Here is a 24576-nt window from a genome sequence, read left to right as displayed (position 1 = left end):
TTAGGTGGAGGCTGTTGTTTAGTCCCTAGAGGGGCAGCCATTATTTTCCTGGAGGTTTCAAGGGGGTTGAAGAGCATCTCATATTTCTCTGTTTGGCAAATAGTCAGTCCCTTGCCTCCCCTCCCAGGAATCATGAATCCCAGAAACTAAAGCCAGAGAGGCTCAGCTTTCTTTCAGCGGGGAGAGGGGGAACAGATGTCAGTCAAGGCCTGAAAATCCAGACAGGTGGGGAGTACATTGGGTTATGAGTCTTCTTGGAATGGGTAAAGGAGGGTACAGGTGCCCTGATAACTGCAGAAGGCAGGCTGTAATTCCCTCTCTCTCCTAGCTGAGAACCCTGTCTTTCAAAACTGCATGGCAGCCATCAGGGGCCAACAGCCCACCATTGCCCGCTCCTGCTCTGACCCATTTCTCTTTGGGTGGTTGTAGTATGGGGAGGGGGGGTAAGGAGAGGGGAAGGGTAGGTGACAGCTCTCCATGCTGTGGAAAGGATCCAGAGTCCCAGCTGAGGGAAGCAAGCCCGGCCCAGATGCCAACAGATAGAGACGGGGAGCAGAGGAGGGGATCGGAAGGAACCAGGCTCCCCAACAGGCTTGGAGATGGCAGGCAGCACTTAGAGGAAGAGCAAGGCTGACACCTGAATCATGCTGGCTTCCCCCTGGAGGATGCTTTAATGAGGCTCACAGCTGTAAAAATCACAGAACGAGCATTAACAATGCTAATTACCTAAAGTTTAGCCTGAACATTTGCAACCCACCCACCTTGGGGACAGCACTTTTGTTCTGGCCCTGCAGGCCTGAGGCATCTGACGAATCTGTGACAGCACAGCATTCGTGCAGGCCAGTGTTGGGGTGGGAGGCTTCAGGCTGCAGGGTGGCTAGGAAGGGACCCAGTAAGACCTCCTGGTGATGACATCTCTGCCCTGTCAGAGGCCCAAGGGTCCTAGCTCATCATCCCACTGTGTTCTACAGCCTCCGGGGACAGCCCTTACAGCCATCCACCATCTAGCCCCAAAGCTGTTTTCAAAGACGTTTTTGTTGGGTTGTTTCGTTGGTAAAGCAGCTGAATCACCAATGTGACACAGATCAAACCAGAGTTCGTGTTGGCCAATGGCTGGAGCTGAGGGTTGGGGCTCAGGGACCTTCTTTCCATGGTTGTCACCGAAGCCTCTGAACATCCTCTCAGTCTATTCCAGAATCCCAAGCCTCTGCAGAATTGACTTGGAACAACCTAAGCCTCTGGCACTATTGCTTCCTATGCCATCCCAAAGGGCTCTATGAAGACAGGTTTGTCAGGTGCCCTAGAGGGCCTCTGACTCAGGCTGAAGGACTGGTATGGAGATTTGTGTCCATCTCCCCCTTGATCTACCCAGCTTCTGCTGGAATCTAGGGCTGTGTTTGCTAACCTCATGCCTGTATCTATGACTCCTCTCCCAGAATTCTTCCTGCTAATGCAAGGAGCGGAGACCACATTATAGCCTCCTCACAATGCCACCCCTTTGGCAGTCCCTACCTTGCACGACAATATCAACCTCTTACCCCTGGCCCCTTCTTCTTAGTCTTTGTCTCCCCAGCCCTCTGCCATCCCCAGTGCATCTCTCCTCAAGGACAGAGCTGGAGAAAGCCATTCTTGGCTTGAACATCCTTTGGACCCCTCTACTTCTGCCCTTCTCCTTCCAGTCCTCTAACTCCCCAGAGCAGCTACACTTTTTGTTCTGTATTAGTTGTTTTTCCAGACTTGGTAGAACATGGTGTACATGTTAACCTCTTCTAAACCTGGAATAGGCTGCCTTAGTCTATTCAGGCTGCTGTTACAAAATACTACAGGCTGGAAGACTTAAAAACAGGGAAATTTATTTCTTACCGTTCTGGGGCTAGAGATACAGCTCCGGGGTAGAATGAAGAATGCAAGGCTCTGGGTGTGACTCCCAGCACCACAAGAAAACAACAAAAGAACTCCTATTTCCCACAATTCTGGAGGCTGGAAAGTTCAAGGACAGAGTATTGGCAGACTCAGGCTGGTAAGGTCCCTATTCCTCATAGACAGTCATCATGGAAGTCTAACCTCCCAGGACAAAAGGCCTTGGGATCTCCTTTGGGCCTTCTTTATAAAGACACTAATCTTATTATAAGGGTTCCTCCTCTGTGACCTTTCTAATGTCATGACCTCCAAGCAGATTTCACCCTAAGGGTTTCGGGGAATAGAATGTTTAGATCATATCAGACTGGGGTGCTACACTAGAGTCCTTGGGGTTGGAACAGAAATAGGCATAGCCCTCCACATAGATGAACATCTGTATTGTAGTTTTTTGCATGATCTTCCTCTACCTAGACTTTGTTTTAAATGAAGGTATCCCCATACCCTTTCCCAACCTACCACCCCTGGAATGAGCACCTGTGGGTGGCAAGCTTAACTGCTGCCTGAGGCCACCGTGGGTCAAGGCTTGGCCTTTCTCCCCTGGCCCCTGGACGTGAACATCACTCCCTCTGCAGGGGAGGTTCTGCAACCTGGTCAATGGCTCATGACTGTCTGCATCAACTGAATGATCCTCTCTGGAAACAAAAGGCTCCACAGCGCTAAGAAATGCAAAGCTGGAGGCCTGTGAAAAGCTCCTGGAGGAGCAAGAACAGGAAAGGCTATTTGGCATACTCAGTGCAGGAACTAAAACAGACCTGGTCTCCACTTTGCCCTGCCCACCTCATCTTCCTAAAATACCCAAGATTCCCAATAAAAAGCACACTGAGTGAGACCTGTTCTAGCTGCCCTAGATTCTCTTGACCTGACCTATCATCCGTTTGATTATTTCCTGTCTGGCGCTTACCTCCTGGGCAGGATCGTGAACCCCATGACGGGGTGTGGCTTTGTCTTAGCAGCTGTGTCACGGTACAGGCTCACAGTAAACAGTTTGCTTATTTCTCCTTAGCTTCATTTTGGAAGACTTTCTCTTTCCTTACAGCCTTGAGAAAACAATTCCCATGTGGTCTAGGCCTCCTGCACCCATAGGCTTTCCTTCCGTTGCTAAGACTGTTGCTAAGAAGATTCTGGAGCCTCTTGGGGACAGGTGTGACCTCTGAAAAGGCTCTTGCTCCTTGTCCATAAGAGCCACCTTACTTCCTTTTATGGAAGGTGGCCTCTGATTTGAGAGGAAAGGAGCTATGGCTCATGGGAATTTAAGAGGGTTCTGACTACCCTCCCCCCCCTCTCCATCCCCTCCCCCACTGATATCCCCATCTTGTCTCTGAAACACTGACCTCCCATCTCCCAGAAATGTCAGTGGGCTCCCCTTCACAATGCCCTACAATCTTCCCAGGGGTGTCACCACAAAATGAGTCTCTGACCTCCTGCAAATGACATCCTAGGTTGAGGTGTAAGATTGTTGCATTGTTCGTGGTGCCTAGGAAACTGCTGCTATAATCTTGTTTTCCCTGGAGCTTGTGGGTGATGGGGTCAGAATTCCATCTCCAGGGAGCAACAAGACATGAAATGTATTGCTCCTGGAGTTTCTTTCCAAACACCTAAGCACCAGACACTTCTCTGCAGCCAGATTCATCTGTGTGTACGTATGTGATGTGTTGACACACACTGTGCATGCATGCACACCTGCACAACTCAGTCTCAGCCACAGCCAAGCACTTGTGAACTTACACATTTGCAATTGATGTTCAAAAGACTGGGAGAGTGGGTGGGTACAAAATAACCAAGAGTCCATGTGGGTTTTGAGTCCTTTTATTTGTTTACACATTCCCTAAAAGATTTGCTACAGGGCTAATCAACACTGCCAACCAATCACAGAACAAGATACTGACCACAGCAAAGAAGAGACAGGGGGCTTGTGACTCAGTCTTTATGAACGTGCAAGGGTCCCAGTAAAGGACTGGGGTATCCAGTGGTTCTGAAAAAGGCTGCATGAGGCCCACATTATTTACCACCTCATCAGCTACAGGTCCTGACTCTCCAGAGACCCATTCCTGGAACCCATCAGAGCAGGGCAGGAAGAAGTATAGCACATGGAGGTCTTGTGGTTCCAGGGTGGTCCTCTGAGCCAGCCTGCTGAGTGAAGAGCAGTTGTTAATCCCTCTAGGCAAATTCTGATCAGTAAACCCAAATGCAGACCTGGGTTACTTGCAATGTATAGATTCTCCTGGAGACATTCCAAATACACACAGCTCTCTGCAAAGTTGCCAAACCAGCATGTTCCCTTAGAATAGCAGGAGACTTGGCCCAGCCTCATCTCCAGTATGGAAACATCTAGAGATCGTGCAATACCGCTTAGACAGGGCAGAAACACCACCGCACTTTCATGGAGAAGCCACAAAAGAGTAGGAATGGATGTATTGGAGGGGTACCCTGGAAGTCAGAGGACAAGAGTGGTACACCTACACACACACACACACACACACAAATAGACTGAAACTACACCTGAAAGAAAAGAAGAGTTAGCAAAGAGGCTTCTTGTTTCTTTGTTGCTGTGGTTGCTTTTTAGAGGAGCCAAAGCAAGTCGAATGGAAATACTGTCTTTGGACCATTACCCACAGTTTCCCAAATCTGCAGCCCTTTTCTGTAACCTCATGAAAGCTGTCAGCCTCAGTCCTGCACACTGGAGCCAAAGCAGCTCAAGGCAACAATTTTTTAAAAAAAGCTTTTAGGTTGTTTGGTCAGCAAGAGGCAATGTGGTGTTGGGTCTCAAGTTCCAATAGGAAAAGTCTTCAATAGAATTTTTTTTTTAAAGAAGACTTTCATCCGCAGGTACTCCTAATGCTGGAGGCCATTCTTTCATGACTAAGAGTTTCTGAAGGAACAGCAAGGAAGTGATAACCGATAAGAAAACATGTGGGAAGAACAGGGAGACCAGGCTGAACCGCACGCCTTCTCTCTCTTGTGCCCACATCTGGAAGAACTATGCACTGCATTGACAGATCAAGAAAAACCAATAGAAACCCAGTGACTCTGGAAATCAGAAATCCCTTCCCAAGTGCAGCCCACAGCAATCCAGGGCAGTACAATTCTGAGATGGCAACACCTCTGAAGTCAACTTGCCAGGTAGAACAAGGCAATGAAGCCCAAAGTAAAGTCATCCCAAATACCTCAGATCCCAGACTCAGCCCAAAGCTTTCATGCCCTTTGCAGAGCCTTTGTGAGACACAGTTCCTCCTAGCGCAGCAGGGCAGCTGTGCTATCCCCAGGGACTTTCTCACTCAGGGGCCAGCTGCTATAGCCCACCTGGGGAACTCCAGGGCTCATACGCAAGGGTACTTTCACCAAACCACCTTTTCCCTGACAGGAGACCCAGCAGGATTTAGGCAACTACAAGAAGAAAACCAACCACTTTTGGCTTTGTGGCAGCGACTCTCAGTGTCTTGGCCATCAGAGAGAGTTAGTAAAACCAGACCTTAAGAGTGTACTCAAACTAAATGCGCTTAGGAAGGGGAGTATGAAGCTTAGTTTTGGTTTTCTCTAATCAACAATTGACTCCACAGGTTTCCATTTCCTAATGTCTAGCAGATCAGCGTCAGGCTACAAAGAGGTCTAAAAATGTACCAGATGGACACTGGGAGTGGGGACCCTCCCAGAGTCTCCTGTGCTTTCTGACTCCCAAACTCCATCTTGCTTGGAGCTTAGGACTAGCACACTCAATGTCTACCACCACCTGCTTAGGGAGTAGTGTTGGCTATTAGTCTGGCCTGGCTAGGATCCAAGTTGGCTGGCCATTCCCTCCTCCCTCCCACCAGCACTAAGAACAGGGAGCACACCTGTCATTCAAAGGCAGTTTGGCTGAAAATGGATGGGTGGATCGAACCCCAGGCTCTCAGGCACTTTAAAATCACACTCACAGCCAAACCTCCCATCTCTGCCTCTCCACAGAGACCACACCATTTCTTTTGCTGGGAACCAGGTGTTATTTAGCCCCCACCCCACCCCCCCAGAAGAGCCTTTCTATAGCTTATCCACAACGAAGCCAATGGTTGTTTTAGGTCAGCCCAGAGCTGACCTCTGTGCACCAACAGACCCAAGCCATCCCCCAAGCCAGGTATTTAGCTCTCAAGCGATCCTGAGGTGGCTTCTTCAAGGAACAGCTAAAAGCTAAAATGAAACGAGGCTGTGACATGGGCAGAGGAGAGGAGAAATGAAAGCAATCTTTTATTCTCCATGCTGTCAACACAGACAACTGGGAGTTGATGAAGCCCAAGCTGGGGTTCTGATGAACCCCTGGCCAGAGGTTTCCTGAAAAGCAAAAAAGCCGCTAACATTGGGCTATATTCACACACACAATGGCTACCACAGAAACAGGTTCCTCAGAGACCTCCCTAGGGTCTCTGTGGGAGTTCACTCAATCCATGCATTTGGCGCTCTCTCTCTCTGTCTCTCTCTCTCTGTCTCTCTCACACACACACACACACACACACTCACACACACCTCCCTGCTTTCTCCAGTACTGGATGAGACTGTGATGTGAGTCACTTCTCAGCTCCCATCAGGCCCTGCTGATTGCACCTCCCTGCCCTTCAACCTGAAAGCAGTGGTGGAAGACACAGCCACAGATTATCTGGCTGTCCGATGTGCTCCAACCAGGATCTTTCCTTGATCAGGTTCTTTCCTTCATCAGCTCCCAACCGATGTGGAGGCTGTGCATGTTCCATGGCAGCCGGTACCTGGGAGAGCAGATAAAAGGCCTGAGGTCCTTGGTGCTCCTCTCCCTAACCTCCAGAGGATGGAAATAACTAGCTGTTTTTGCCTGCTCGTCTTCTACTCAGGAACAATGCATCTGAAACAAAGACCTGGATCTTCATACACCTTCCCTGGTGGCATAATAGCTGACATGTGATCAAGATTCCTTGAGAGTTTAATTTTACAGCTGAAAAACAACCTGAAAGCTGGGAGGGGATGTGGGTGATTTTTTGTTCCAAGCCCGTTGGCCCTAGTGTATTGTTTTGCACATCGCAGGTGTCATGCCCATGCTTTAGCCAGTACCACCCTGCCCGACACTCACTTGGTAGGCAGGAGATGTGCTCGTTTGCCTGCAAAGGAAAAACACCAAGAGTAGCCAAGGGCAGCAGATGGGTGGTGGACAGTCAGGATGGACACAGCATCCTTTCCCAGTGAGATGATCACAAATGCTCCCTAAGCGTGTCTTGCTCTCTGGCCATTCACTGACAAAGCATGATCAGCTAGCTTTCCCAAATGTCATGTGCAAGGGATGCACTGGCAAGCCAGGGCTTCCTCCACCTCTCCCACCTGCTGCTCATGCCCTCTGCTCTGAGATCATTGTTCTCAGTTTCCATGCTCGCCCTCACATAGTTTCTAGCAGTATTTCTCAGGATTTTTTTCCCTAGTCCCTAATTTAGGCCTTTCAGCTTCATTTTGAAAATACACGGGGGTATTTTTTTTTTCATTTTCTTTTATGCCACAATTTCTCCTCTCCCTTCCATTCTTTGCCATTCCGCACAGTGGAGGGAGGGAAGGAGATGTGCAGGGAAAGAGAGAAGGCAGGAGAATGGGAAGGAAGGGGTGGGTGGGGAAAAGACATGAGAGGGTGAGGTCAATAAAAACCCTAACCTCTTAGCCAGGCGCCGGTGGCTCACGCCTGTAATCCTAGCTACTCAGGAGGCTGAGATCTGAGGATCGCGGTTCAAAGCCAGCCCGGGCAGGAAAGTTCGTGAGACTCTTATCTTCAATAAAGCACTAGAAAACCGGAAGTGGCGCTGTGGCTCAAGCGGTAGAGCACTTGCCTTGAGCTGAAGAGCACAAGGACAGTGCCCAAGCCCAGAATTCAAGCCCATGACCGACAAAACAAACAAACCCTAACCCCAATTCTAGTCATAGAGTGTTTGCATATCTCTTTGATAGCAAAATTAAGGCCTTTTTTCCCCTTCAAGTCTTCAATGATTGAAAAACATCTCTTCCAAAGAAGTAGATGAAGGGGCTTGGAAGTTGGCTCAGTGGTAGAGCGCTTGCCTTGCATGAATGAGGCCCTGGGTTCAATTCCTCAGCACCACATAAGCACCAGAAGTGGTGCTGTGGCTCAAGTGGTAGAGCACTAGCCTTGAGCTGAAGAGCTGAGGGACAGTGCCCAGGCCCAGAGTTCAGGCCCCACGACCGCCCCCCCCCCAAAAAAAAAGAACTGTGGCTTACTCAAAGAAGTAGATGATTGCTTTGGGGCAATTAGAAGGGGGAAACTATGGGGATGGAAGAGATGGAGAGAGTTGGTGGAGCCAAGGGCTTTGCAAACACTAGGCCCTTTTGTGGTCTCCATGGCTATTACAGAGGCTAGGCTGCAAAAGACCTCAGGGACAGATGCATCTTGTCTGGCAGCTCTCAGTAATCCTGTTATTCCAGACGCAGCACCTTTCAGTTCATGCCTACATGTGTGCACATGGGTTAGCACACTTGTGCATGCACACATAGACCCCCCCCCAACATCATTAGTATCATTAATACAAAGAAAGAGATTCAGTGAAGGTAAATACAACCTAGGGAGGGGGTGGAGGCAGGGGGAAATGTATAGGCTTATCAGTCTCCCCAATTTCCTGCAGGGACCACTATCCCTATTCTGTCCTTTCCTGGCCACAACAGGGATGATTTGCCAGACTAGGCTGACCTGAATGGCCATCTTGCTCACTTCCTGGGCTAGAGGTCATTATTAGTAATTATATCTCTATCCAAGAGGACTCTGGCTGCCTGCCAGTCCCAGCCCTGCCTTCCTCTGGCATGCCCTGGGAAATGTCTCCATCAGCAGGAATGTTCTCTGCTATGTTGGGGCCAAAGAGGGGGAAACTATGGTATGACTTCTCAAGGCCACTGGTCCCACAACCTTGAAGCTCATGGTACTGGAAGAAAAAATACCGAGGGAAGTGGGAGAGGCTGTAACAAGGAAGACTTCCGAACACTCTGACCCCAAGATACCTCTCATGGGTGCTGGCGTCACCACAGATCTGCCAACTGAGAGGGCATACTCAAAACCAGAGAGGCCTCTCTGGAAACCTTTCTACTTCTAAATCTGTTCCCTCTTCCTTTCAACTCTAGAGAGTTCCCTGTCCCTTCTAGAAGAGTCTCTGGATGCAGAACTGACTAGGTAACCCCCTTTTGCCTCCCTCCCTCTCTTCCCTACCCAGCCAGGATTCCAACAGGTGCTGCTTTTGGGTCTCTCTCTTCAACAACCTAGACTAGAAGCACAGAGAGGCAACTCCAGTCAAGCCTCACCAGTAACAGCTGCTGAGATATTCGAAGTTCCGCCCCTCGCAACTTCATATGGGGGTCTCTATTCACCTTCCATGGTTCTGTGCAGTCAGTAAATACATCTTCCTTTGCCCTCTAGCCTCCAAAGGGTCTCCAGTCTCCTTAGAAAGGATTCCCACCTCTTAAAAGCCCCCTCTAGCTGCCCCCAAAGGCTCTGAACCAATCCGGCTGTCCTACCCCACCTCACTCGGAGCAGGTGCAAGTGGCCACTGCAGAGAATCACACTATCCAGTCCTGGGACAACAGGGCAAGCATTCACCTGGTATGCAGACAACTGTGCTGATCTCAAACCTAAAGCACCCACCCCATGGAGGAAGAATCTGAAAAGGGCAACACATTGCTGGGAAAAGGAGATGCTTTGTCTACTCTGCCAGGTGTGGATGGGGAGAAGAGGAGAGCAAGCCTGGCTAAGCCTAGCTAGGTCCATCCTCTTCAGTTCACAGCTACTGGAATCTGGGCTTGGGGCCTGCCTGGTATTAGCCTTCTGGAAGTAGCATGTGAAATCTTTCCCTTCCTCAAGGCTGCAGGTCAGGATCTGGACCACCTTTTCTATCCTCTGTCCCCTTGCCCCCACCACTTTAGACCAAAGGGGCCTAGCAGCATATCTCAGAGTTCAAACAATACTGTCTGTGGGTGAAGGAAATCCCATAGGGGTCCAGCCAGAAACCTAGGGGCTGCTCCCACCCCTAGTTGGGTGAGGGTCACAGCTTGTAACTAGTTGACCTTCAGAAGACCCCGCCCCAAACCAACAAGGAGCCTCAAGAAGGGAGTATCTGGTTCAGTGTCCAAGCATGCACAAAGGTTTGGTCTTTTTTTTTAAAAAAAAAAAAAACAATCTTGTTAGCTAGGATCACAGGTCTAAAGGAAAACAATGATTTATGATAAGTCTTCAGCTGACTCCACCCCCTCTAGTCACTTAGCTCCAGGAGTTTCCCCTAAAACCACGCTCCCCCTTTCCATAGCGCCCCACTTCCTGCTGAAGACTCTCGCTCTCTCCAAGGGACTTTTCCTTCCTGCTCCTGTTAGACTTTGCCTGTCTTTGTCCCAGAGCCTCCAGTTCTCTCCAGAGCTATCAGCCTGCTAAAAGCATCATTAACACACTGTTCCTGCAAGAGTGCAGATCTGGAACTCCTAGCATCTCAACAGGAGTCTAGTAAGTGTAGCCCTGGCCCAGGGAGCCAAGCCTCCCCTGAGCTGTGACTTCAGAACTCCTGAAAGAAGGCCAAGGTGGGCATCTGGGGAGTGGCAGAAGGAAAGGGAAAAGAAGGGGAAATCTCTCATATCAGCACTTCCAGAGCAGCTGAGAACCACCCAGGGGACAGGCAAGGTGGTCCTTAGCCCCCTACCCTAGGCCAACAGCCAAGCAGGGTCCCCTCACATACATCAACTCAGAGAGACCACTTGCCCCTTGTCTCTCTGAGTTCTGGAGCCTGCGGTTGCTGCAATCTCTCTTCAACAATCTAGAAGAGCACCATAGGAAAAGTAACACCAATCATGTCACTTTACTTCCTTAAAATATCTGAAGTTTTTAAGGGAAGGACTAGAAGGAATAGTGCTGAATTTTTTTTAAAAAAGTTCCCCAGGAAAGAAAGTTTCACTGTGAAGCTCAGGCATTCTCCCACTGCTACCTTTCTCCGCGGAAGGAATCTGGCTTTATTTCTTCCCTGGGCTTCCTACCTGTTCCTGACACCACAACAGAGCAATGAGACCTTGAGACCCGCTGGCTGTTGCCTTGGGTACTATGTGTGAGGAGCTGAGAAGGAAAGCCAGGGTGTCAATCTCCTAGCAGGAGCCTGATTACCCCCCCCCACACACACCCTGCCAAAGCATTGTTTCAAAACTGTCTAGAAGGGTACAGAATTCCATCTTCCAGCCTGGATTTGGCAGCCCTATCTCTCTGGCCCACCAGAGCCATAGTATGGGGGTAAAGTGGAAGAAAGGTAAAAATGAGATCATCCCAAAACTTAAAGAATCCTCAGGATGGACAGAAGATTCCCAAAAGGGGTAACATGCCATCGGGAGTGGAGGTGCCATGTCCACTCTGCCAGGTAGTAGGGACAGCATTGACCAGAGACTCTCTTCCTCACTCCCTAGAGGTTGGTATCCTAGAGCTTGGGGACAGGCCTGTCTCTGGCTGTGCCAAAGTTTTGAGCTAGATGACAACAACATCATCTTGATTTAATGACCTGTACACCAAGTGACAAGAGCTACCACAGAGCAGGAGCCTTCATTATTCCAGGCCATGGCCAGGATTACCCGTAAGATTACTGTAACCCCTTGAAATGACCTAGCTGGATTAGCCAGAGATCTCTACCTTACATATGTGGGCAATCAGGCTCAGAGTGGCAAAGTCGCTTGTCCAAGGACCATCAGCTAGAAAGCAGTGGAACAGTGCTTCAAGCCCCCAGTGACAATGTTCTCCCCTGAGCTGAAATGAACTATGCCCTTGGTGGACATTAGCTCTCTATGCCAAGCTGGGGAGCCTTGGAGGCAGTGTTTGCGGGGAGGGGATATTTCTGCAGTATCTTTGTCCTGGAGTCCCTATGGTAAGTCCTCACTCCTGTGCACAATTACAGTCTCCATCACTGACAGAGCCTTGGTCCAGTGACTCTTGAGATGTAAACACCCTTTGGTCCAAAGGGAGATTCCAAGAAGGCATCTAACTTGTGCCCATTGCACAAAATGGTGGACACAGAAAACACTGGGAATCCCAGCGCTTAACCTTTTCTCTCTCTCTCTTTTTTTTTTTTTTTTTGCTGGTCTGGGGCTTGAACCCAGGGCCTGGGTGCTGCCCTTGAGCTTCCTTTGCTCAAGGCTAGAGCTCTACCACTTTGAGCCACAGCGCTACTTCCAGCTTTTTCTGAGTAGTTTGTTGGAGATGAGAGTCTCATGGCCTTTCCAGAGAAAGCTCAATTCTGCAGTGACTGGCTGTAACACGATGTCTTTTCAGCTGTCTAGGACCACTGTGGAAGAGGCAGGGAAAGTGTCACTCTCCCATTTTACAGGTGGGCACATTGAGGCTCGGGGATCTTCAGGGACTGGCCCTCAATGGCAGAGGCAAAAACTAAACCCCTAGTCTTTTACATGCACCTTCTCATTCCAGCTGCTTCAGAGAGACTCAAAGAAAAGAGATGAGTTTAAGCTCACCAGCATCTTTGCACTTTCCGATGCAGAAGGTGGTGAATAGAATGCTGAAGTCTTTTCGCCCCCATGCAGCAGCCCAATGGTGCCATTCCACAAGCTGTGTGGTTATCCCCACTTTCTAGATGGAGAAACTGAGGCCTCCAAAGAGGAAGGGGCTGCCTCATTCTGCAGAGATTCATAACACAGAGAGGCCTGGGCCTTCTCAATGGGATTCAAGACACCAATGGGCCCCACTGGTGAGGACAAGTTCAGCTCGGAACACATGGCCACCCTCGGCGTCTGTAGGCACAGTAGAGGTGATTGGATGGAGAACAGGGCCCCTCATTTGCAGTTCTGTGGGGAATGGATTTTCACATAATATAGAAAGAGACTTGTAGCCAGGCTCTAGTGGTCGTACCAATAATTCTAGCTACTCAGGAAACTGAGATCTGAGGAACGTGGTTCAAAACCAGCCCAAGCAGGAAAGTCCATGAGACTCTTATCTCCAATTAACCACTAGAAAATGGGAAGTGATGCTGTGGCCTAAAGTGTCAGGGCATTAAGTTTTGAGGGGAAAAGCTCAGGGGACAGTGCATACGCCCTGAGTTCGAGCCCTAGCGACTCCCCCGTCCCCCTCCCCCCAAAAAAGGATACGTCAAGTCACAGATCCACAATATTTGGTTTCAGATTGGCTTTGTCAAATGTGAAGCTATTGTAGCATTTAGGAACATTTGAGTGATTAATTTTTTTCCTCCTAAAATTAGTTTAAGATAAATCTCTCAGAACTAATACTCAGCCTTTGAGGACCCCCTGCTTTGATTCCAAAGGAATCAGGAGAAGAAACGGGAACCTTCTGCTGTAAGGGTGGCCCTCCCCAACTTTCTCTTGACCTTCAGAATCCAGATGAGCTCAGCAACTGCAGGAGGCAGCAGCTTAGAAGGAAGATGAAAACCCCCTCTGGATCTGGGCCCTTTAAATGAGATCATTATGTATGTCTGCAACTCACTCTGAGGCCACAGGGCCCGCAATGGAGTGACCCCCATTCTCTTGCCACAGGTCACTCTCTGCAAGGGAGTGGAGACCCACACCGCTTGAATCCCCGCCAGACTGCCCTGGCTCCACTAGCCAAGAGCAATTAGCTAGGGAAGAAGGCTCCTATGGAGTCCCACAGCAAACAAGGCAGCCAGGCAGCAGTGGCCCAACTAGCCAGACTCTCCAGTCTCCAGGGGCTTCTTCAAGAGCCGAAGGACTAAAAATAAACTGGGCCTTTGTTGCAAGCTGCTGGACCACAGAGGGAAGACCGAGCATGCGCCAGAGTCCTGCTCACCGAGACCTGCCCTTTGGGCAAATGATTTTTCCAGAAATGTGTCAGTTATTGTGCTGTTACTGCAATTCAAAGACAGTCCAATCCACTCCAGCCTGAGGGCTGTCTTCCAACATGCAGAGTTCTTGGAATCTAGGCCTCCCACCTTTTTCTTCTAGAAACATTACTAAAAAAAAAAAAAAAAATTCCCACTCATTCAGGGGAACTCTGGAGGGGAGCCCATAAATGGAAGGTTCTGAATCATTGCCACCTGATCACAGATAATCATATCATCCTAACCATCTGTTTAAGTAACCATCAGCTCTCCTCCATCCTAAAATTTCCAGGTAGGTCTGCATAGACAATGATAAATATACACCACAAGGAAGGAAGACAATTACTTAGGAAAAGGAATTTGTAGTATCATATCAACACTGAGGGCTTCTCATAGCTTCAGTCTCTGGAGCCAACACCTGGATACTTGATTGGGCAGTGTCCTCTCACCTTCCTGGTGCTCCATCAAACCAGGGAAAGCCCTGGGTGTATAGACACCCAGCTTGGTTGGGTGGCAGGGTCTTGAGCACTTTCTTCTACCCTAAGTTGTGGCCTGTTTCATCTCAAGGACACCTCAGCTTTGAAGGTCAAGGAACTAGCCTGGTCCCTTGCAACATCTCTTCTATTGGGTAACAAATACTGCCTGGTTATGATGAGGCCTTAGCATGCCTTCCATCTCTCGGTCCCTCTTGATCTTTCATGAAGAAGCAGCATAGTGGATTGAGATCACCATAGTATAGATGCTCATTGCTGAGGTTCTAGAAAGCAACTCTTCCTCTTCACAGAGACCAAGGAACAAGAAAAGGTTCCAACTTCAAGATCCAAGTCTAGAAGTCTCTAATGAGAGTTGTAGTAAACAACTTCTCCATAGTATTTTGTTCTTCCGGTGAGAGTTTAAGACGAAAAGCCTAAGCTAGGGGTGGGAGAGGAGGGGAGTGATCACAAAATGGCTTCCCTTAAAGTGGGAATCCGTGTGAGGGTCTCAGTGGGAGGGAAAAGGTGAGAGGGGTTTCACAGGGCCAGGGCTTGGGTTGTTCTTCAAAAGTGCAAGATCTTTCCAGTAGAAACAAGGACGTGCTGGCTGAGGTACCTGTGTGGGACAAGAGCTACCTTGCCCACTCGGTTCACCTGTCCATGGCCTTTGTGACCATTCATTTCCTTATAGCTGCTCTGAGCAGATGCGTGGAGAAGGGCTCCATCTGGTTTGAACTGGTCTGTGGTTTAGCATCTCCAGCAGCAAGTCACACTCAGTGACCTGGGATTCTAGGCCTGGCAGCCAAAGGCTGAGGCTTTCTCTTTGAGCAGTTCCCAACATAAGTGGCAGCTCCAGCTTCCTGGAAGAGACAAGATGATGGTATTAGTGGCCGCCTTGTTCTGAACTCTTAATTCCTAGCTCAAGGGCCCTAACATCTTGTAAACTCCGTGTGTGTGTGTGTGTGTGTGTGTGTGTGTGTGTGTGTGTGTGCACATGTGCCAGTTCTGGGGTTTGAACTCAAGGCCTGCATGATGTCCCTGAGCTTTTATTTATTTATTTTTCTTAAGACTGGTGCTCTACCACTTGAGCCACAGCTCCATTTCTGGCTTTTTGGTGGTTAATTGTAGATAAGAGTCTCCAGACTTTCCTGCCTGGGCTGGCTTCAAACTACAATCCTCAGATTTCAGTCTCCTGAGTACTTAGGATGATAGGTGCAAGCCACTAGCCCCTGATAATTCTTTTCTTTTGACTGTCATATTTCAAAGACCAAGTCTCACTCCTGAAGACATGCTAGATACTAAAGCAAAAAGTAAATGCTCAGAGATAATCTATTGTGTTTGTTTTGTCAGTTGTGGGGCATGAACTCAGGGCTTAGGCACTGTCACTGAGCTCTTTTGCTCAAGGCTAGTACTCTACCACTTTGAGCTACAGCTCTAGTACCAATTTTTCAGTGGTTAATTGTAGATAAGGGCCTCACAGGGAATTTTTCTACCCAGGCTGGCTTCAAACTGTGATCCTTAGGTCTCAGCCTGAGTAGCTAAGATTATAGGCATGAGCCACTGGCACCCAGCTGAACTCTTTTTTAATGACACTGGCTCCTCCCTTTATTAACATCAGCTGGCCTGGATTAGCTCCCCAGAGAGCTCACCACCATCTCAGCCCCATGTCTGGGAAACATCACCCTGTCCCTCACACTGAAATTTCAGCTGGTTGAACTGTGCCTCCGTTTCCTCATGTGTAGTATGGTGGTTGGTGTACCTGTCTCCTAGGGTTGTGCTGATTAAATGATACAGGACATGAGAAGCTCTTAGCACAAGGTCCACACCCCAGTGAGCGGTCAGTAAGAGACAGAAGTAGCAGCTGTTATTGTTGCCCTCATTGCCATTACCTTCTGGGGGCTCAGCCACTGGGGGATTTAGACAGTACATGTGGTAGCCACGATCACAGTCATCGCAGAAGAGTAGCTGGTCCTGGCAGAATACAGAGCAGGTGCAGATGGGATGAGAGAGATTCCATTATTTGGAGTCAATATCTGGTCACAGATCATCTCCCCCATCCCCAGCATCCCTCTCTAGACCCCAGTTAGAGTCTTCACTGTCCCCTACACATGGCTTACATTTGCCCACATCTGGAATTTCCCCCTTTGCGTCCCAAATCCTAGCTCCCTCTTAGGGTTCTGCTCAACTTGCATCTCTGCCAAGAAAGCAACCTCACATCCCAGCTCATGGGGATTCTTTGCTCTTCTGAGCTCCCCATAGCCAAGAAGGGCTTCCAAAAGGAAGAAAATGAATGTTACATTTTTTTCTTCTCCTTCAAGATCACTGCCTGGTATATGCAAAGTATTTTAGATATTAGAACATTTTTAACTGAGTTCCCCTGGACACTCTTCTTCTGATTTCACCTGCAAAATAGTGATCGTATAGTTGGTGGTAATATCCATGGTACCTGGGAAACTCTTCAGGGTTAAATGATATGAGTATAGAGAAGAGCAAGCAGGTCTTTATTTGACCTCAAAAACCTCTACTCAAGCTGGGGGCTGGGGCTCAGGGAAGAGGCTGGTACTAGAAGCTGGGAGACCAGTTGGAGGCTGCTAGAGAAACTCAGGTGAGACATGACAGTGGTCTGAAATAAGGTCGTGTCAGTGAAAGATAAACAGGTCTTGTTCGCACTTAAGAGCCATTTATTAGATTTTGGATGTGGGAGGGCTTCTGGCTAGTCAGCAAGCCAGATAGCACAGCCAGCCACTGCATACAGAGATCAGAACAAGAGAGTACACCCATGACCCGGGGATGGCTTTAAACATGTCTCACACATTCAGATTGCCTGGTAGGGATGACTTGGAGGTAGTTGAAGAGGAGAAGATGAGGTTTGGGCATAAGATAATTTGGAAGTCATTGGTGATTAGATGGCAAATGAAGAGCCTAAGCGCAAGAAGTCTGGAGTGCATGTGAGCAGAGGAAGTATATTCATGAATACATTGGCAACTTCATGTATTTCTCTGAGGAAAAAGCATAGCTTTGATTGAATTCTCTGAAAGCCCAAGGACCCAAAAGAAGTTACTGAAAAGACCAAGAGCTGATACTGTAGAGGAGACAGGCAGAGAAAAATAAAAAGAGAGAGACTAAGATGCCATCATCAGCGAAATAGGATGAAAATCTAGCACATAGTGCTTTATTACTAACAAGTTGCATCCTTTTATGCTAGAGCAGAAGTAAACTATTTGATTATATGATTTAGAGATTACATCAAGAGAAACAAGTTAAAATGAAAACAAGCAAAGACTTATCAGAAACCACACTAGCAACATCCTAGAGATATTAACAACCTCTGCTGTACTGCTGGCATGAGAATGCAAGAGGCAGAGCCCTGGGTTGGCATTTTGCAAAGGAAAACCAGGCATTGGAGGGTTTCGATGTATTTTCTCCATGGACTGATCATTGTCTACTGTTTTACCTGCTTGTTGAAAGCACCAAGAACCCCAGTTCATGCTAACTCCTATGAAAAACACAGTGGAAGGAGCCCTAGCTCCTTTGTAGCCAAGAACCAGGATCCACCAATGGCTACAGATCCAGTAGAATGAGAGTTTCAGTCTGGGCTATGCATGGGAAATTCCTGAGCATGTGTAAGATCTTAATAACCAAGCAACCTTCCACCTCCAGACTCTCCACCACCCAAAGCTATGTCAAACCAACAACCAAACTTCAGTAAGGCTATTTATAAAGCCAAACACCAGACTCAGTTCAAATGTCTGATGATCAAGACTAGTTGAATCATCACAAACCATGGAACTACTGATAAGAATGAAGAACATTTTAAAAGCCGGATATGATGGCTCATGCCTTTAATCCTAGCTACTCAGGAGGCTGAGATCTGAGGATCAAGGTTCAAAGCCAGCCCATGCAGGAAAGGCTATGAAACTCTTATCTCCAATAAACCACTCAGAAAACTGGAAGTGGTGCTGTGGCTCAAGTGGTACTCACCTTGAGCTAAAGAGCTGAGGGACAATGCCCAGGGCCAGAGTTCAAGCCCCATGACTGACAAAAAAAAAAAAGGAGAACATTTTTACCAATTGTTCTGGAATAATCTCTAGGATATTCAGTGGCCAGGGTGGGAGAGGGGTAGGCAGAAAAATAGCAGAGTGGATAAAATGTGCATATTTCTTACCATTTTCATACAGATTCATGTGCATAACACAAATGCTCACCTTTGGACAAAGGGAAGCCACACAGTTAAGCAAAATGGGGAAATAGTTTGGGATAAGTGAGGATAAAAGCTAGATTTCTTCAAAAAATATTCATCTGTGTGTATGTGTGAGACTATAAACACATCCAAACAGATATTTTAGACAGATTTTTATCTAACCCATGCTTTCTTTCTTAATTATTAAACAAAATTATCTATGTTATATGTGGCAAATACTTCCTCCCAGTTTGTCTTATAACTTCACTATGTCTTTAAATATGCAAATTCATAGAAAGTCAGATTCTTCAACATTTATTACTGTTTCTGCTATTTGAGTCATAGTTAGAAATCCTCTACCTATCTTTAGATGAAAGAGGGTTTTGTCTATATTTTCTTCAGATATGGTTTGACTCATTACATCTAGATCTACAGTATCTCTGGTGATTGTTCCGATATCTAATGTGACCTATGGGTCTAATTTTATCTTTTCCTAAATGGCTCCCCCATTTTCCCCATGCCATTCATTAAAAACTCTAATTTAGCCATGCTAATTTTAGATGCGACATTTATTTTATACTATATTTCCATTTGTGGGTTTTCTACCCTATTCCAGCAGGTTTATTTTTCTATTCATGTATCAGTACAATGGTTTTGTTTGTTTGATTGTTTTTGTTGGCTGTGGGGCTTGAACTCTGGGCCTGGGCACTGTCCTTGAGCTCCTTTTGCTCAAGGCTAGCACTCTACCACTTTGAGCCACAGTGCCACTCAGTTTTTGAGTGGTTAACTGGAGATAAGAGTCTCACAGGGACTTTTCTGCCCAAGCTGGCTTTGAACTGTGATCCTCAGATCTCAGCCTCCTGAGTATCTTGTATTATAGGCACAAGCCACAGCTCCTGGCAAGTACCATGGTTTTAACAGTCAAGGCTGCTTGCTAGCTTTCAATGTCCATCATGCCTGTGTCCATCATGATGTTAACAGTGAGGTTGGTGAGGAGATGACTATTTTTCATGTTTCTTTTTCATCCAAACTGAAAGATCAGCTTGTCTAACTCCATACAAAAGTACGTTGATATTATGGTTAGGCCTGAAATGAATTCGCAAATTAACTTAGGCAGAACTAACATCTCCATAATGTTGAGTCATTTGTCCAAGATCATCTTTCCACTTGTGTATGTGTGTATGTATGTGTGTGTGATTTATAACATTATAACACTTTTGAGTGTTATAAGTGGAATTATGTTCTCTAGCTTGTTATTCCTTGTGTATATGAGGGCTATTCATTATGATTGTTAATTTATATTGCCATCTTTTATAGGTGGGCTAGATTTATCATTGGACCTCCAATAATTTTCAAATACACTGTATCAGAATAGATTTGGTTATACTGTATTGTTTGAGTGTCCCTTGTTTGAAATGAAGTGTTAGATTTTAGACTTTTCAGATTCGAGGCTTTTATAGATTTTTTTTTCATCTATAATGAGATACCTTAGAGATAGGACCCAAGTATGAAGACAAAATCAGTTACATTTCATATGCATCCTATATATATATAGCCTGACGATATATGATAATTTTCAACAATTTTATACACAAAACATTTTATGGTATAGAATTTTTCTAACTGGCAAAATGCTGGTGCTTTGATAGTTTCAGCTTTTAGAGCATTTTACACTTTGGATTAGAAATGTTCAACCTATTTTATCTCCTCATGCTTCTAATGGATGGCTTCTGTCTAATGTGTTAGCTAGTATCTTTAGAATAATAATCATAGTAACATAGTGTGCACCCTGAGTTGGTTTCTACTCATATTTTCCTCACCAAACAAAGTGCTGGCTTCTCTTCTAATGCATAAACATTTTCTCAGGTCAAGGAGATACTCCATAATTCCTTATTTTAAAAGTGTTTTTGTCATGAATAGGTATTTTAGCCACCATGCTATCTTGAAAACGAACGAAGGGGAAAGAAGCAAGCAGTTCTGCCTTTTCTAAATGATCTATACCAAAGTGTCACCAAACACAAGCTTTAGCAAGTTCTACCCTATAGAATTATTCCAGCTAATAAGAAAATAACCAAATGAGAATGTTACTAGTGAACTAATCTAATTTGAAGTTTATTAACAGATGCACTCTCACAAAAAGAAAAAGACCAGGCATTATAGATCTCCTAGTACAAACACACTATCATCTATGCAGTGGTCTTACCAAAAAAGAGAGAGACCGACAGAGAGAGATGGTGAGAGGAAAGGGAAACCAAGGGATAATCCAGATCATGCTTCTGGCTCTAACTGCCAATTTACAAGAAATACAGCAGATGGAGAGATATCAAAGAACCCCACAAGGTTGCAGTCAGTAAAATAGAGTCCTGGGAACTCTACTGAGCAAATGATATGAGTCTTCTAACAAAAGATTTAAGGAGGGGGAGAGAGCAAGGTAGAGGGAAAGTCTGTATGCTACTTAAATAAATATACATTATATATATATATATATATATATATATGTTCAGTCTCAAGTGGAAATTGTATAAGTCCTCACCACTGAATATTGAGGAAAGTTTTCAATTAGCAATAACTGAACTCAGTTAAACATCATCAGCTATGATGCTTGCCATTTTCCAAGGCTGAAAGATCATATCTATCTATCTATCTACCTACCTATCTCTATATATCTCTCTCTATATATGTGTGTGTGTTTGTGTGTACGTGTATATCTATATATTAAAGCAACCTCAAAAACATAATTTCATGTGCCTTATTAGGATTCCAGTGCAAGTAAAAACATGGCATAAGATAATTGGGGGAATATAAATATTTATTACACATTATTTTTTTTCTTTTCTTTTTTGGTACTGGGGATCAAATCCAGGATGTTGTACTTTGCTAAGCAAGCACTTTGCCACTGAGCTACATCCCAGCCCTAGACATTAATTATAATAATTTTTTGTTAGATTACTGTGTTGATTGAAGAGTGAGTCCTTGCCTTTTTGATCTGTATAAAATATGTACAGAGAAAATCATATCATGACCAGGATAAGAGGAAGGTGGCTGCATTTATAAAACAAAATTGGGCATGTATTGACCGCTGTTGAAGCTGGTAATAGAATACCTGACTTCCTTATTCTCTCTACTTGTATAAATGAGGTTGCCTAGTGTGAATGTGGTGGTCACAGCCATAAAGGGTAGTCACCACTGTCAATCACTGGGCCTGGAAGACTATTGGCTAGGTGCTTCCAGTATCAAGGTGAAAGGGTAAAGGCCATAGAGCAAAGACCACCTCCACTGGGCGTTCTCCATGTCTCTCCTCATAGCACAAACAGCGCTCATGGTTCCTGTAGCACATGAGTCCCAAGGGTGGTAGAGACCAAGGAAAAGGCTGAGTGACATTTTCCTAGGAACCCAGTACCCAGGGTCCTGCTTTCCTTTCTACCCCGCAAAGGACTCCAGCAACTTGGGTCCCTCCCTCCCACCAGGAAAGCCTCCAAACTCACATCATTCTCTGAGGTCCCGCAGAGGATGCAGGATTTGCACTCTATACACTGCCACTTGTAGGTCTTGACCGCCTCCGTCATGTTGAGGGTAAACTGCAGGCAGGTTGGGTGACCTAGGGGAAACCAGAAGCAGCAGGGTGAAGACCAGAGTTACTGACCTGTGGCATCCTAATACCACTAACCCAAATCCCAGCGATGCCCAGCAGGGAAGGAGGTGGGCAGAGCACAGGCTGGGAAACAACCTGAGGGCCTGAATGGGGCCCTTGCTCTCCTCATCCCCAATCTCCAGTTGGGCCAGATGGAGGCCAGAAGAAAGAAATGAGTGTTAACTCTCTTACTAGGGATAAATGCCATCTAACTACCCCTACTCTAAGAACACTGCCTCTCCCATACAGAGAAGCAGTCATTATGAGCAGAAAACGGAGAACTGAACACACCACACATGGCAGCACTGTAGGAGATGCCAGCTCTACCTCCCAAGCCCCTTCACATTCTCACATGACCACCCTCACACACACTGGGAGCTGGCACTTCCATTTAAATTGCCTTGGATCACAGAGGAAGAGATCAAAAGGATTGTATAAGGTTTCCCAGCACCATGGGGTTAATACATGCCATTGCACTGTTATCTAGAGTGTTCATGCCCATAAGCCAACCAAATAGCAAAAGTCTAAGTCCTAAATAGTCACAGGAACATTGAAAGAGATAGCTTGTTGAGGAAAGCTCAGGAATAGAATGTCACAGCAACTAGGCAGGTCTCTCCTACTGACCTAGCCACTGGTTCTAACTCTTTTCTCCATCCTAAGTATCATGTTAGCCAAACAAAAACCCTACCAGGGGAGGGTCATTACGCTGTGACCTTAAAGTACACAGCCCCAAAGGTATATTCCCAAGGCCTGGCCTGCCAAACTGGACTCTGTTTTCAGCCCTTGCTAACCCTGAAGAGAGATACAAGTAAGCAGACAGTTACGAGCAATGAAAGGTGCAGAAGTTGGCCTTCTACTTGGCAGGAAAGAAAAACTTGGACAATGTCCTTTTGTCTTCCAGTCCTGTGAACTAGACAGGAAATCTACCCAGAGTATCCAAGGTAAAGCCTCTTATTGAATCTGCCACAAAAGAATCCACAACTATGTCAGGGGTTCACCCTTCTTTGGAGCTCCCAACTCTGCCAACCGCACTGTACAATGTGTGATGTTGCTACTTTCCATGTTGCGGGGGGGAGGGGGAGCTTTGTGCTTTAAAGGACACTATAGGTAGAACACCAATTAGGGCAAGCTCTGCCTGTCTAGTGCCTTCCACAGACAGGCTGCCACATGGTCCCACATCCCTTGGCAGAACCACATCCCCGCAGGAAGCCCCATGTTCTCTCTTTCCAATCTGCACAGAGCCAATTACATCATGCCCATTTGGCAAAGCAAGGCAGTATGGGATAACAGTAGCCAAAAGATGAGTATTCAAGTAGAAGGCAGCCAGCTGTGTTACTGCCACGGGTCCTCAAGTTTGTCATTGCTCCGTAAAGACCCTGAGTGAGGAAGCATTGGCAAGGCAGAGTGAAAACCACTCTACTAAAAGCAACAGTATCCAGCAGTGCGGTTGTAAATACTTGAGTGCCATCTCTGTGTTCAGGGTCTCTGGGGCTCGGCTGAGCTCTGGACACTTTTTCTGAGATCACTTTGAATAGGTGAATGGTGAGTGTTGGGTTTCCTATCAGAAGTCTCCGAAAACAAAAAGTCCCTGAGCTTTTTTGTGTTGTGCATCTTGAGAAGCTAGCCCATTTTCCAAGACTTCCTTGCCTGGAGGAAGAGAAGTAAACTCAGAGCCTCCAGCCTTCTGGTGGTCAGTCTCACCTCTAGCTCAGAACTCAAGAAATCAACCCAAGGAGGAGAGGTACAGAGGGAGATACAGAGGATTGCAACTTCTCAGCCAGGAAGGGGAAGATGCAAAAAACGAAATCACTCAAGTAGCCATCTACAGGAGCAAAAACTATGCCCAGAATTGAATCTCCCTAATATACCAGGTTGGCTGGCTGCTGTTACTCTCCAAAAACCTGGGGTTGAGGGGGGGGGTAGGGATTGCTTGTCACATAAAACTTCAAGAATAGACTTCTTCTCTACCATGAAGATGACTTAGTAGGGCTAGGATGTAGCTCAGTGGCAAAGTGCTTGCCTAGCAAGTGTTACGTCCTGGGTTCGATCCACAGTACCAAAAAAGAAAACTCCAAGATGAAAAAGGAACAAGATAATGACAACTACATAGTAATGCACAGCGGTAAATCAAAGGAAAAGTTTCTAAGGAAATTGGTAACAGCTCATTTCTAACTTTCCCTGGTGATCACCTTATTTTTGCTTCCAACAAGTTCCTAGAGTCTATGTAAATAATTGAAATAACAGATCCAGTCTTTCTAATATAAGAGTGGAAGAAAAAGATACATTGCTGCTGTAAAGTAATTCACATGTTCACTCAGCACTTGAGTGTTCCAATCTTCATCTCTTTCACAAAGATAACCATCATCCTCTAATGTACTTGCTTGCAAATCTAAGTTTGTCATATCTCAGTTGTCTTAAAGTAAGAGTTGCCTATCCAAAAATTCATATGGAACAATAAAAGACCCCGAATAGCAAAAACGCTCCTCAACGGAAAGAACACTGCTGGAGGAATATCAATACCAAATTTCAAACTCTACTATAAAGCCATAGTAATCAAAACAGCTTGGTATTGGCATA

The 24576-nt window shown here is 46.4% G+C and overlaps 1 protein-coding gene across 1 annotated transcript in view; it reads right to left on the bottom strand.

Moving 5' to 3' along the window:
* Positions 1 to 14977: 14977 nt before the first annotated feature.
* Dpf3 (D4, zinc and double PHD fingers, family 3) overlaps positions 14978 to 24576 on the bottom strand; it is a 239551-nt gene continuing 229952 nt past the window's right edge. Inside the window, exons 9-11 of the mRNA XM_013012413.1 lie at positions 21854 to 21966; positions 16078 to 16159; positions 14978 to 15048 (exon numbers count right to left, since the gene is read on the bottom strand). Coding sequence (XP_012867867.1) covers positions 14978 to 15048; positions 16078 to 16159; positions 21854 to 21966 — 266 coding nt within the window. The remainder of the gene's footprint in view (positions 15049 to 16077; positions 16160 to 21853; positions 21967 to 24576) is intronic.

The sequence above is a fragment of the Dipodomys ordii genome, unplaced genomic scaffold, assembly GCF_000151885.1.
Source record: "Dipodomys ordii isolate 6190 unplaced genomic scaffold, Dord_2.0 Scaffold2, whole genome shotgun sequence".
In the NCBI taxonomy this organism is placed as follows: Eukaryota; Metazoa; Chordata; class Mammalia; order Rodentia; family Heteromyidae; genus Dipodomys; species Dipodomys ordii.
This window is presented reverse-complemented; position numbering and strand designations above follow the sequence as displayed.